Genomic DNA, 15284 nt, shown 5'->3' with positions numbered 1-15284 from the left:
ATCAATAGCCCATTGTGGGCTATTGTCCTCTTAATTGCCTGCAGAACAGAAAAGGTTTCAGCGGATGTTTTAAAAGTTAGCGCAAAGGAGCCTGCTGAATCTCCAGCGGCAGAGAGTTGACAGGACTGGGCAGCTGACAATAAAGACTTGGTTTCCTTTTGTGGTCAAATGAACCTTGCCAACTTAAGGAATGACCAGCAACATTCTTGCAGGTTATCTCAGCTTTTGAGTTGTAAGTACTCAGGCAAGGTCCCTAAGGTCATTCAGGGCTTGTGAATTAATGCAAGGATTTTGAGCCTGGCTCAGTAGTAGTTGGGCAGCCAGCACATCTTCGGTCAGAAGCTCCCATAAACAGTCTAGCTCACTGGTGGGGGAAGTGGGGTGCAGAGGGCATAACAAACTGAGTGGCGGGGGGGGGCAGGGTGATGGGGTCCCCACTGGCTGAATGGAGGAGGAAAGCAGGGAGCAGCTAAGATTTCAAGCATGAGGAGGGCTCCATGGTTGTTTTATTGCTTGGTTAAAGGGAACGGGGGGTGGGGGTGGTGCCATGTAGGCTGGCGGGAAGGGAGAGTGAGGAGGCAGAAAGGCTCTCCCTGAGGAAGTCGTCCCTGAGCAGCCTGTGGCCTTTTGTGTTGTCTGCTATTTAGTTCATTATGGCCTTAATGCTGTTCTGGGGATCTGAGGAGGCGCTGGAGCAGCCCATCACATTTGGGGGTGGGGGGAGGCGGGAAGAGGGGAGGAGGAGGTCACAGTCTTTCTCCCAGACCCCCAGTGTGGTGGTTCTGCCTCTCCTCTCTAAACACGTGCCAAGGGTTTGGTAGATTATGGTAGCAACCTTTGCCCCAGAGAGAAGGCAGATGGAAAAGTAATATATAAGTAATAATAATCACAACCATAGCATGGGTAGGGTGTACCTGTTACCATGATTATTCTGGTGGATTTGTAGAAGTCTGAGTCTGCTCGAAGGGAGTCTGCCTTCGTGTGCACAGCAAGTGTTCTGGAACTTGAGGCTATGAGTGTTTATACTTCCGTCTCCAGCAATCCCCTCAAGGAGTCTCAGCCCTGGCTGAAATTCTCCAAGACCTGGGGATGCTGCTAAGAAGGGGAATTATTAGTGTGTTTTTATGGGTTTGTCATAGTTTTCTAAAATGTACAGTACGATAGCACAGATCTTCTTGTATTCAGTGAGTTGCATGAGATCCTGCCCCCTGCACTACAAGTCAGCATGTCAGATGCTGCTGCTATTCATAATGTTTATTTTAAAAGTACTTGAGCTCTCCTATTCCAGCCTGGTGTGGCAGTACAAGTAAAGCAAAGTGGTGGAGTCTGGGAGTCAAGTTCCTTCCTGCCCCTTCGTTAGCGGGGGACGGGGACAGAAGGGAAATACACTTGTAGCGGAGGGGAGGGCTGTGGCAAGCCAGCAGGGTTCCCAGATGAGGAACAGCAAGAGGGACGGCAAACTCGGTATCCGCCCCAGGTGGCAAAATCCCTAGCCATGCCACTGATCTGGCTGCAGTACCCTGCCCCAGTTGCATCTTCCGAACCAGGCCCAAGGGCAGCCCCACATAGAGCACATCACAGCAGTCCAGCTTTGAGGTTACTAATGCACGACATATAGTGGACAGGCTCTCCTTGTCCATGAACAGCTGTACAGTGGTACCTCGGGATGCGAACAGGATCCGTTCTGGAGCCCCGTTTGCATCCTGAATGTAATGTAAGACACGATGGTGCATCTGCGTGTGCGCGGGTCGCGTTTCGCCTCTTCCGCGCATGCGTGTGACGTCATTTTGAGCATCTGCACATGCGCGAGCGGCAAAACCTGGAAGTAATGCGCTCCATTACTTCTGGGATGCCGCGGAGCACAACTCGAACGTGCTCAACCCGAAGCATGTTCAACTTGAGGTATGACTGTAGTTGGGGAACCAAGCCTTGCGGTTCATGGAATTTCTGCTCCAGAATCCCCGATCAGATGCTCCTCTGATTTCCACCCTAATTTTCTTGCTTTCTTTTTCCTCTCCTGACAGCGTGTGCGAACACAGCCGGGAGAACCTGATGTCTCCATCTAACATGGGGGTCATATTTGGCCCCACACTCATGCGAGCCCAGGAGGACACCGTCGCTGCGATGATGAACATCAAGTTTCAGAACATTGTGGTGGAGATCCTCATTGAGCATTTCCACAAGGTATGGCAGAGCCAACAGTACACTGATTTCTTACTTTTCCCTGCCCCCCCCCCCAAGCAAAGAGCCTCACTTGAGTTAGGATTGAAGTGCTTATCCCTTGCAAAGGGATTTTACAAGGGCTAGGTTGCTTTTCATCAAGGATGATTAAGGCTGCAGCCCTGCCCTGTGGATTTCACCTGACTTGCTTCTGAGTAGACAGGCATTGAGATTGCGCTACATACCCATGGTGGTGGTGGGAGGGGAAGAGTGGCAATTTAAGTCTGTTCTGCTGCCATATACTTTCTAAACAATTATGCATAGGAAGAAACCAGCTAAATAGAGCTTTTAATGTGCTTCACGTTACACAATGAATGTTTATTTCGTGGAAGGCGTGTGGGTGTATTTGTGTGTGAGAAAGTAAATAAAAGCCAAACAGAAAGTCCTGAACTTTCCAGAAGGAAGGGTTTGTGGTCGATTGGGTAGAGAAATTTTAATTTTCATGCTTCCTAAAGGAAGCATCATTTCTCGTTTGTGGAAGATGCATATTCATCATTTGAGAACTGAGTAAACAGCAGAGATCTGGTGGTGAAATACTGCAGCGGAAGATTTCCCAGGTGGGCCACACTTGGATGTTCTGCCTAGCAATTCTAAGGATGGGGATTATCGGAGATAAAGAGGGTTCCAGTTGCTGTAAACCGCAGGAGGAGGAGAGCGATCTTTTGTGCTCGAATCCTGCTTACTGGTTTCCCACTGGGGCACTGAGCACAGGATGTTGGACTAGATGGGCCATTGCGCCTGATCCAGCTGGCTCTTCTTATGTTCTCGTGGGATTCCATTACCTGACCCCACATTAGCAAAGCAATAAAGCAGTGTAATATCTGACCCCAATGGAGCCTTCTCTATAATGCTTCAGGAGATTACCACCAGCACCACAGCTTTTTTTATTGACCTGGAAAAGTGGCCTTTAATTAAAAATCCAGTTTAAACAATCCAACTCCCTCCCTCCACCCGCCAAAAAAGGATAAACATTATTTAAAAGCCCTGTTTAAAATTGAATCTTCACGCAGACATCTTAGACCTGCACTTAAGCTCTCCAGAAATATCTCACAAGCCAGGAGGCCAACAGCTGGTCGCTGGTCCATTTCCCTTTCTGGTGCTGGGAGTCCTCCTTGAAAGAAACTGGAGCAAAGGAGACTGGAGACAAATAGGGGAGATTGGAAACAAAACTGTGGTTTGGAGAGACTTCTGGTGCATTTTGAATTTTATTTAAAAATTTAGAGAGTTCCAAATCCTTGATTTCAAAATGCCGGGTGTTGAATCATAAACTAGAAAGCATCTTGAAGCCACTCCAAGTCTTCTTCCCCAGTCTGGATTCAGTATATGCTAAGTCTACCTGACCCTGTGCTGTGTAGTGGTTAAGAGTGTCAGACTAGGACCTGGGAGAGACCAGGGTTCAAATACCCACTCGGACATGAAGCTCACAGGGTGTGACCTTGGGCCAGGCACAACCTCTTAGTTTAACCTACCTCACAGGGTCATTGTAGGAATTAAGTGGGGGGGGGGGTGAACCATGTATGCCACCTTGAACTCCTTAGACTAAAAGGTGAGATATAAATACCATAAATGAATAAATTTCTCAGCCCTCAAAGTTTTAACCACTATTTCAAACCTCCTCCCCAAACCTTCTCTTAAGAGATTCTGGCCAGCAGTGGGGGGGGGGGTGAGTGGAACCATATAAAACAAGCCCTTTTTCTAATCTCTGGAATGGTGTCTTTTAATTAAAAGTAAGATGTCTTCTTTCCTGGCCTTTAATTTCTGCAGCGATAAGGTTAAGTTGTAATGTTTTATTAGGTTTGAGTCTTAAAATGGGTTGGTTGGGTGGGTGTGGAGTGGAAATGTTTCCGTACGCACATAGGCAAACACTTCAAATGAGTTTTCAAGCAGGCATGATATATTATTTATGTGGTGAATTGTGAAGTCTCAAAGGACAGCGGAATTGTTCACTGGGTTGGTGTGTTGTAATTACTGCTTTGACAGCTTTAAACTTGAGTGCTACAGCTAAATTAAAAACTTGATCCCCCTGGAAACAAGTCTTGGCATTACACAAACCCTGCTCTGCAAACTTGAAAGATTAGGTCAATACCACCTGCGCATATGAAAAAAATTAATGTGCTTTTTACTGCCTCATTACATAGTGTGAACCTAGCTGGGGGTAGGAACAGCTTCTTGGAGAGTTTTGTGATTGTGGCTTTTAAATCGAGAGCTATAGTGCTCCGAAATATGGTGTGATCACTGCAGAGAATATACAGTCCCGGGTACAAGCAAGAATTGAGAACTGCATAATTCTATAAACGTCATGTCTCCTCGTACTTGTCTTTTCTCTCAACTAAAAAGTCACAAAGCGGCAGTCTTTTTTTCATGGGGGGGGGGGAGAGGGGGAGGTAGGAGGAATGGTGATCCCAAATGAGCTCCCATAAGCCTCCAGCAAGGTGAGGAAGTGTTCCAGTCCGGCAAAAAGTTCCTTTTTCTTGATCATGCAATGAAAAGAGAGGTGCTCCCTGTCGCAGAACAGTTTGAAAACTCTAAGCCGGTAGTTTTCGAACTGTGCTTGTGTTAAGCCCACAATCCCCTGCTTTGGATGCAACAGGAAACTGTACCTTAAAGAAGGCCGGGGCTGAAGCGTCAAGCCTATTATTATTTGTTAAGCCAGAGGATCAGGACAGAAGTGCAGGGCCTGCACACTCTCTGCTTGTAACAGAGGCTTTGACACTGTGCAGTAAACCAGGGTACCACGTTTCAGCCGTAACGGGAAAGTGGTTGAAAGAGAGCAAGATGAAAGTGCTGTTGAGGGAAAGGAAGGAGAGGTGTGCAGAATGAACGCCCAATGAACTAGCCATGATTTATTAAGTCGTTGCATTTGAACCAACCTTTTGTCCGTTGATGCCAATCTTCTGGTAATGCGGCATAATAAAGAAGTAACTAATTGCATTGTAGGAGGCATTTCTCTTCAGAAAGGCAAAGCAGTGAGAGAGAGCTATTAAGCAGTACTCCCCTCCATTGACTTCATGAGGCCAGCCTCATCGGGCCTCCTCGCCTCAACTGGCACCTGGGGGGGGGGGGCAGCCATTCCCTCAGGTTGCCTCAGTGGCAGAAACGGGAAGCAGGAGGCTCGTTCTTGTCGGGTTTACTGAGAGACCAGCTCTGCCTGGCATCTCCTGGCCCTCAGCTGTGCTAGCTGGGCATTCTAGAAACAACTGTTCAAGGACTGGATTATTTTCCTCTTCCCTCCCTTTTCCCTTGCAAGTTGTGGTTTTTGTTTTATATTCTAAGCCTGTGGGGACAGTTTATCCTTGTTTTAACAAATTGCACTTAGAACACCCTGGGAGACTTTTTGGCTGAAGAATGGGGTGCAAATGAGAAATAAATATGCCGGGGGGGGGGGAACACTTCATACAACAGTGTTTGTAATGTTGCAGGTCATTTTGAAGTCAACATGCACAGCCTTGTTGGCAGACCCCTAGGTGTGTAAGAACCAAAGATAAGACATTGTGAAAGCCCTGCTCTGCTATCTTAATTTCTGTTAATTGCAACTGCTTTTCAGCCATTTTCTCTTGAGTGGCAGGAGGGGTTTGCCACAAATCCCCAAATTTGTTTGGCATCCAGACCGGGAGAACATTTGGCTATTCCTGTTTCCTAAGCTGTAGAAAATGCTGTTGCCATGCAGCCAACGGGCTTCAGAATCCACTAGAGATTAACAGCTGCTTTATTCTGTGGGGGAAAGGACAGAAGATCTTAACCTGATGCCCTTTGGATGTTTTGGACTACAACTCCCATCCTGATGTTGGAAGGTGTGGCCCCAAATATCCTGGGGGCACCAGGTTGAGCAAGACTGATTTAAGAAACTTGGACCACATTCTCAGAATGCTTTCCTTCCCTAGGTATTCTGAAAGCAGATGCCTGGGGATGATGCCCAGCTGCCACCAGCCATAGAACGTATTTTATGTTAGCTGTGAAAGACAAATTGGATGGAAGCTGCAGAGCAGCTAGTTCCATGTCAGCAGCTTGTGTGTACCCATTGCAGCCTGGAAAACTATAAAAAATGAGGTCCCCTTAGTGCTATAGAATGGGGGCCCCCAGTTTCTTTATGGCTCAGATGCTGGTCTTTACAAAAATGCCCCAATGCTTATGGTCTGTTGTCACTACTAAATACTTTGGCAGACCTTTTTGCTCCATGGGGTTGAGGCAGGAGCGGTGTCAAGGGATGGTGTTATATTACTTTGGCACTTCTTCCTGAGGTAGTGTGGCAGTCACATTAAAACAAATAAGGCAAACCAAGGTTGGGTTGGGAGTAATTGCTTCACTGTAATTTCCCCCCCATGATTTGGTATATCTAAAGCATCTCTGGAAACAGGACAGGTGGCAATTGAAAGTGAACTTTTTAATTCGCTCCAAATGAATGAGAGGGTAGTGACCAAACAAGGCCTGAGAGGGTCCTAACCAGTGGCTACTAAGGTGGGTGGTGGGATAGCCTAGTGGGATACTAAGAGGCAAGGAGGTGGCGGAGGCAGACTCACGCTAGGGGTGTAAATGGCCTGCTATCTTACTTAGTGGATTGGGCAAACTTCTATTCAGAATATTGCTTGTCATAGGGTAGGGGGCACTGGGGTTGAGTTTATGGAACTGAAAAGGAATGCATTTCGAGAAATGCTGTAGGGAATCTATTTTGGGTTATGGAAGGTACAAGCTGAATAATCTCAAAAAGGGAGATGAACGGCGCGTTACACACGCTGAATGAATCTTGGAGGAGGGAAATGTAAATTAGCTACTACATGTGAAAATTGGAGTAGGCCAAATTAAGACGAACTACAACTAAACTACTGCAGAATTGAGCAATTTTTTCACCAGCCTCCTGCTGCATCTGTGGTCACTTTTGTTGATCCTTTGCCTCCTGTTGGCACAATCAAATAGACTGTAAATTACTGTGTGTGCAGACAAGGAAGATTTATGTCTGTGACTGGCCAAGACATTTTCAAGAGGCTCCCCATTAACTGGCGGATGTTAAGAATTAGTTATTGCTAGCTTTAGCAGAATGCAGGTTACTGGTCCTTCCGTTTTGTGTTTTGTTTTGTTTCCTTTATTTTTTATTGCATCACATTTATATCCTACCTTGTTTCTCCAAGGAGCTCGAGGTGTCTTGCATCTTTCTCCCTCTCCTCAGTGGCAGTGACTGGCCCAGAGGGCTTCCTGGCTGAGTGGAGATTCAAACTCCGGTCTCCCAGGTCCTAGTCTAATCCTGACACCACACTGTGTTTCTTCCTCAGTATCCCATGACTGTGCTCAGGGGTTCAGCTATAGTCACTGGGTGGCTTGAACCCACTGTCCACAAGGGGAAAGGATATAGGGAGACCTTTGCTGCAGGACTTCATTGAGCTTCTGGCTTGCTAAATAGAGTACAGCTGAGTCCTACAGCGGGTTCATGTCCAAAAGTGGTGGTGGTAGATGCAGTACACAGGGTAATGCAGGCTGGAATAGGAGAGAGAGAGAGTTTCAATTTCTGGAAGAAGTAATCTTCCATGAGCCTGTGCTGGTCATGCTCATGATACTGTATAGAATTATTTGGATGTATCACTATATATTTTCTGTTCTGTTTTGAAGAACGTTCCTCAAGTAAAGTTCTGAACAATGCTCATGGGTCCTGGCAATGTTTTATTCCAAAAGGAGTCAGTTTTTTATGCATCCAGTTGCTTAAAGCTGCATAATATTAATATCTGCTATATTCCTGCCTTCCCCCTCAGATATATTCCGGCCCCCCTGAGGACAGTGCTGCACCCCCAGTGCCTCCTCCCCGGGTAGCCACTCGACGGCACAAACCCATCACCATCTCCAAGCGCCCTCTGCGGGAGAGGCCCGTCTTCTTTGGAGGCTCCGTGGAAGACAGTGAAGGTGAGTGGGGCTGATCCTGGTAACGGCTTCCCATCCTTTCATGTGGGGCTGCACCGGAGCTCTGTGTGTGCACCCAGCTCACTTGTTCATTTTCTAAAGAGAGCAACAGCAGCTGCCGCTTCACAAGGGTAAAAAAGCCCCACACTATTTGCTGTAAAAAAATTTGCATGCATACACATCCCATAATACTCTGAATCAGGAAGCATTATCCCCACACAGACTATAGCTGCCCCCCATATATACCTTTGATGGAGTGCCCTTAAAAATCTCCTTGGGGCCCACCAAGGCCTCAAATACCTGCAAATATCTTTTGTGGTTTTGTTTTAACTTGCTAGTGGTTTTCTATCATTTTTTAAAAGAAAAAACAATCTCCAATGGGTTTAGCCTATTAGTCTATTAACTACAAGAAATTCCTGCTCTGAAACATAAGAACCTAAGAAGAGGCTGCTGGATCAGACCATTGGCCCATCTAGACCAGCATCCTGTTCTCGCAGTGGCCAATCAGATGCCCGCTGGGAAAAGGATTTTGGCACAAAAGCACACTCCCCTCCTGACATTTCCAGCAGCTGGGATTCAGATGCGTTGCTGCTTCCAGCTGTGGAGGCAGATCATGGTCATCATGGTTAGTAGCCATTGATAGCCCTCTTTTTTCCTCCATGGATTTCTATAAATAACCCTCTTTTATAGCCATCCAAGTTGGTGGCCATCACTGGCTCCTTTGGGATTGAGTAACTGTTACAGACTGGTTGAACGCAGAGAGGATTGGAGAGAGAAGCACCTGGGGAACCTCCAAGGGAAGAAGGCTCAGAGTTGGGGGATTGGTGGTCAGGTGGAGAAGAGCGAGAAGACTGGGAGGAGTCTTTAGCTGAAGAGGTAGCAGGGCTTAGTGAGCCGGGAGAGTCTGTGGCAGAAATAGGAGAGGAGGGAAGCCAAGCGGCACAGATGAGTCTGACTGCTGAAGAGGCATGGGGGTCTCCTCTGAAGTGAAGGCCCAAGACAGGTGTTGATCATCATGTGAGCTGCGCACAGGTGGTCTGAAGCGAGCGAGAGGGGAACTTTTCTCTACAAACTTCTATCATGTCACCTCTTACTTGCCTCTTCTCTAAAATGAAAAGCCCCAAGTGCTGCAAACTTTATTCATAGGGGAGTCGCTTCATCCCATTGATCATTTCAGCTGCCCTTTTCTAAATCAACATTAGGCTTGATCCCCTTAAGTCAATCCCAGCAACGCTTTGGATCCTGGCTGGGAAAACACTGGGAGGTGCCTCTCCCTTGCATCTTGCTGATTAGTTAAGCTCTCAGTTAAGTGTGCTTTGTCCAAGAATCAGTGGCTTTGCAGATCCAGAGGTGCAAAGTGATTCCATTCAGTAAATGGGTCCAAAGTGCCATGATGGCTTGTTAACAAGCACTGCGACTTTGTGCCACTGCGTGTGTCATGCAGAAACAGTGACTAGTGCTTCTGCTAAATCACTGATCAGTTTGCCACCCGGAGGGCAAACCACTGTGAGAGCCTAATTGGTCGGCAACCCAGGGCGATTCAGAGCAATAGAATGAGTCATAGCCTGAAAAAGCACCAGTGGCCGCCCTCTTGTCACAGATGGATGTGCACTTTCGGTCCCCCCTCCCACCTTTTTACATCATATGAAAGGTTTTGGAGGATCTTGGCAAGGCCTTATCTCCCCACCAGAGCACTCCTATTATCTGCCAATTTTGCAAAGTGTATTGGTGGGGACGGATAAGGCGAGCTCATCTTTTCTTCTCCCTTTTCTGAATTTTGTTTTTAACTTTGGTGCGCCATCGTGCCTGTTAAGGGAGCACTGGTTAATTCTTCTCCTTGTTATGTATTCAGTTGATCACCCCACCCTTCCTCCCAGAAGGGGAGCACAGTCCAGCAAAACATCAACAGCAGCAACAAATGCATTTTAAAAACACTTGCAGACATTCCAAAAAACAATCACGTTCCATCAAGCCAGCAAGTAGCTCTAGGGTTTGCCAGGACACTGGTGCAGCCTGCTGACCTCTGTCCCACACGGGTGGGTGCTGCATATTTCAGGGTTATTGTCAAAATATCGGCTGATCCCTTTTAGAACAAGGAGTCCCCATAATCTGCTGTCACCAAGCCCAAGTACATGCACATGAAATGACTGCATATTCTTACCCTTCTTTGGCCCTACCTCCCTTTTATGGTCCCCGCCCCCTCTGTTCCCTTTTTCCTATCTTTTCCCCCCAGACTGGAATTCTCTCGGGACAGGGACCTTGCCCTCTGATATATTATGGAGTGCTTTGTATAGGATCCAGGAGAGGTAAAAGAAAGTCCTCCTTCAAGCAGCATGGAGTTGGAACTATGGAACTCGTGGCCACAGGAGGCAGTGATGGCCACCAACTTGAATGGCTTTAAAAGAGGATTGGGCAAATTCATGGAGGGAGAGAGGGCTATTGATGGCTACTAGCCACAATGGCTATTCAGTGCCCTCCACAGTTTTTGCATAGACCTTTCTGCTTTCCCTTATCATTTCATAGCCAAGTGTGATTCATGTGCACTGTAGTTTTCACTAATCAGAAGTCAGCCCCGAACCCAGCCATGGTTTGCAAACCTAACCATGGTTGCAAAGTTTAGGTTAACACTGATATTTTTGGTTAACTGAAACACCACTGAACATGAAATGTTGGTTGCTATACTTGGTTCCAAAACTGCATTATACTGGGTCAGGACATTGGCTCATATTGTTCAGTATTTTTTATGCTGACCTGCAGCAGTGGCTCTCCAGGACTTTAGGCAGGAGACTCCCCCAGCCCTACCTGGGAATGCCAGTGGGGATTGAACCCTAGAACCTTCCACTTGCAAGTCAGATGCTCTTCCATTGAGTGGTGGCAGGCTATGGGTGGTGATGGCTACTCATGCATGACATCTTAGCCTTCAATCACAGAGTCCTGTGAATGTGGCAACAAAACTCCATTTGAGTTTTGCCATATGTTAAGAGGGACCCAGCAGAAGGACCAACGTGGATGTTTGTGGAAACATCATCTATCTCAAAAAATAAAATAAAAATTTGATGGTACAATGGCAGTGTTGCACCACATAGTTGAAGCCCAAGAACTAAAACGAGTAGACAAAAATTACGTTACTGGAAAAGTTGATGAAGCACTTGGAGATGAAGCATTATCGCAATAACTCGCTATTTGAAGGTGTATTAACAAAAGGCTCTTATTAGCCACACAGTCAACAAAATTCTCATGGACTTCAGGTGGAGGAATAAAATCTTGCACATAGAAACCTAGCTTCATGGAGAAGCTTTCTGGTTGAACACTCTTTTATGATAACACTGGCTTTCCGCACGTAGGAATTTTTGCAAGCAGTTTGAAGTTATTTAGTCCAGGAAGGACTGTCCCATGCAGTTTTGCTGAAGGAGTACATCTATTCCTTCATTGTCCAGCTTCATATCCTTTCCCCATGTAGTAATGACCGAGCATATGTATATTTATATATTTTCTTTTCCTAAGAAAAGCACATAAGAAAGGCCTGCTGGATCAGACCAATAACCCGGTGGCCAACCAAGAGAAACCCACAAGCAGGACGTGAGCACAAGAGCCCTCTCTTCTGCTGCTGCTTCTTCTTCTCAATGTTCAGAAGCATTGCTACCTCCAACCATGGAAGCAGAGCATAGCCCCCATCATGGCTAGTAGCCCTTTCCTCTGTGAATTTATCCAGTCCCCTTTTAAAGCCATTTAGCTTGGTTGCCATTGCTGCCTCTTGTGGGAGTGAGTTTTCCATACTCCTGTGGGAGTGAGTTCCATACTTTAACTATGCGCTGCATGCAGACGTACTTCTTTCTTCTCTGCCCCTGAACCTTCCCACGCTCAGCTTTGTTGGATGCCCACAAGTTCCAGTGTGATATAACCGTGGCCCAAACTACATAGAATTGTGCAGCTGTCACTTAACTTGCATCTCCTCCAGTGTTTCCCTGGTAACATTTAGCTAAAGATTATGTGTTATATGATGTCTTGGCACTCCAGTTCCCAAACTCGCTGCTCCCATTTCATAGACTGCTGGTTGCATTTTTGCTAAGCATTACCAGGGACACACTGTATGTAGCAGACCAGAACGTGGTGACAGCCATTAATTCCTCCTGAAATGCAATTTCTGAGCCATGGTGAAGGCACCAAGTTTTATTCCCATGGAGCACACTTCATAAATAACTGAAGATTGTCAGCTGCGTAACTGAGAAATGATCTCCACATTGGAGAAAATTAGGCCCAACCAGGCTGAAACTTAATGCCACCTGTGAATTAAGGAGAAGAATCACATTGAAGGCTAGCAATAGTGTTAGGAGCTTCTACGTGGAAAGTTATAAGAACAGCCTGCTGAGTCAGTCCAGTGTCCCATCTAGTCCAACATCCTGTTCTCACAGGGGCCAACCAAGTGCCTGTGGGAAACCTGCAAACAGCATTCAAGCACATGACAAACTCCCCTCCTGCAATTTCCAGCAACTGGGATTCAGAAGCACTACTTCCTCTGACTACAGAGGCAGAGCATAGTCATCATGGCTAAGAGCAATTAATAACTTTCTCCTTCTCCACAAATTTGCCCAGTCCACTTTTTAAAGCCATCTAGGTTGTTGGCCATCACTGCTTCTCTGTGGGAGCCAGTTCCATAGTATCACAATGCATTATTCTTCCTGAGCCTTCCAACATTTAGCTTTATGAGATGTCCACGAGATCTTGTGTTATGGTGGGGAGAGGGGCTTTTCCTTAACCACTTTCCCCACCCCATGCATTATTGTGTAAACTTTTATCATGTCGCTTCTTAGTCATCTTTTCTCTAAAAGAAAAAGTCCCCAATGCTGTAATATTTCCTCTTAGGGGGTTGCTCCATCCCCTTGTTCACTCCCCCCTTGTCACTGTGAGCTTGACTTTCTGGACTCAGTTGAGAACGCACAGCCGTGATTTCCGCCAGATGTTTTCTGCAACTTGGAAATAGCATGTGTCTATCTCTTAAGCTTGTTGGTAGGTAGGGCAACTTTTCTTCATCATGTGATGCACTCAAGACCCATGTGCTGCTGGTCCTTTATTTTGGTTTATAAAGCCCTAAACCACTCAGGAACTACATTATGTCAGAGACCCCCTTCCCCTTGATATCTACCTCTGGTCCCTGTGCTCAGTTGATAATACCTCACTGTCTGTGCCATGTAGTCAATAGAGAGGCCTTCAGGACACTTAGACTATCCTATGTAACAAAAGAAAGCTCACTCTTGTGGCGGAGGGGCTGTGATGCTTTAGGATCATGGTGTTGGAGCTGCCCTGTCATGCAACCATTTGGGGAAGTGGTCTTCCTCGTGGTAGGGGTCATTACCAGTCACCTAGCTTATATGAACCCTGCCTTAGCTGTGCTCTTCATTAGAAGGGATAATAACCAAAGTATCCAATGTAAACAGCTGCCACCCTTGATTTTGGCTGCAGAACTTGAGGATCACTGAAAAGGGGTCTCTCCTCCTACAAAAGACGGGTGACATAGCAAAACGTGGGACATAGCATTGTCCATCCATTGGATGCAGCACAAGCGCACTGTAGAAGGCAAAATGAAAGGGAGACAGATTTGATAAATCGTGTGGCTTCCTTTATTTGTGGGAAATCTCCCATGCCACCAAGTCGTTTCTCGAGGCAGGACTTTGTAAATAAACAGAGACCAAAATCTATAAAGCAAAATGTCCCAGGAGAATGATATTTTATTTCCTCCTAATCCTCCCAAGGTATTTGGGGGGGGGGGGACAAGAGATGCGCATGGACTGTATCAAGATCATATATAGTTTTCCTGAACACTCTTAAGACAAATAACTTTATATTTTGCCTCATTAAGAGCCTGCACAGTTATTACACATTATAAACCACCCAGAGTGGCTGGGGAAACTTAGCCAGATGTGTGGGGTATAAATAATAAAATTAATATTATTACATTATGCCTATACATTTATCAGAGATTACCTTCTTAACTTGCTACTTAAGGAGACACTTTTCCATTAACTCGACAGTAGTCTCAACCACTTTTTCCATCTTATGGATGCCAGGTAACATGAACATTGGGCATTCCATACATTAGCCCTACTCAGATATAGACAGTGTTCCTTCACACTTTTATCACTATGTAAATTGTACAGCTATTCCTCCGAGAATTCCAGCCCATCAGGTATTGGAAGTGTATGAAATACATTGTGCTATATTAATCTATGTAAAATTAAAGGAAATCATTTTTTTTAAAAAAAAAAAAATTTAAGGATTCTGTCAGCAGTATTCTAGAGCTCTGTCTCCTTGGTGATTTTTTTTAAAAAAAGGTTTTAAAGATTTTTTGAAGGGGGAAAGCCAAGAAATAATACCCTTTCACTATCCCAAGCCCATCTCACAACAGAACTAGCAATATAGGCAATAAAAACAGACACTTCCAATTCTAAGCTTTCAGTGCCTATTGAAAAAAATTTAAAAAATGCTCACTAGCACCTTAGAGACCAACTAAGTTTGTTGTGGGTATAAGCTTTTGTGTGCATGCACACTTCTTCAGATTGCATGCATACTTCTTCTGGGTCACAGCATTCCTAGCAAAACATAACGTGTGATAAAATAAATAATGCAGAAAAGGGACCCAAATGGATTTCTTGAAGGCCGAAGCTTGTTTACAGATCATCGGAACACAAAGTTCCAAGACAATGTTCTCTGTTACACTTTGTTCTTGCCCGTATGAATTTCTGGTGGAATCAATTAAATGAGTTTAGCATTCTAATTAAGATACATAATATATATTTGCCTTTCGCCTGTTGTGGAATTTATTGCTCTTGTATTGTAATCCTGAAAAACAACAGACACACAATGTGAATAGAGCACAGTGACACTCAACATAGGAAGCTGCCCTATACTGAGTCAGGCCATTGGGTGCACCTCAGTCAGTGTTGTTTACACTGACTGGCAGCAGCACCTTTGGGTTTCAGTTGGTGGTGGGATGTGTCTCTCCCAGCCTACCTTGGAGATGCCACTTGGGACGCAATGTGTGGCCTTTTGCATTTGAAGCAGGTGCTCTGCCACTGGGCTACAGCTCATCCACTAAAAATAAAGTAATAGTCCTGTCTTCATGGTTCTGAGTCAAGGGCTGATTTGCATAGTCAGACCAATGGGCCCGTCCAGCTCAACGTTGT

The 15284-nt window shown here is 45.7% G+C and overlaps 1 protein-coding gene and 1 long non-coding RNA gene across 3 annotated transcripts in view; both read left to right on the top strand.

Moving 5' to 3' along the window:
• Positions 1–15284, top strand: part of OPHN1 (oligophrenin 1) — a 118208-nt gene that overhangs the window by 85844 nt on the left and 17080 nt on the right. For both annotated transcript variants that reach the window (XM_083722166.1, XM_083722167.1), the window contains 2 exons: positions 2025–2184; positions 7959–8106. In XM_083722166.1, coding sequence (XP_083578292.1) covers positions 2025–2184; positions 7959–8106 — 308 coding nt within the window. The remainder of the gene's footprint in view (positions 1–2024; positions 2185–7958; positions 8107–15284) is intronic.
• Positions 9236–14500, top strand: LOC310836869. The gene is made up of 2 exons (XR_014560283.1): positions 9236–10128; positions 10160–14500. It is a non-coding gene; the product is annotated as an uncharacterized lncRNA (long non-coding RNA).

This window comes from Podarcis gaigeae (assembly GCF_964106915.1).
Source record: "Podarcis gaigeae genome assembly, chromosome: Z".
In the NCBI taxonomy this organism is placed as follows: Eukaryota; Metazoa; Chordata; class Lepidosauria; order Squamata; family Lacertidae; genus Podarcis; species Podarcis gaigeae.
The sequence above is the reverse complement of the archived record's forward strand: the minus strand, read 5'-3'. Positions and strand labels throughout refer to the sequence as shown.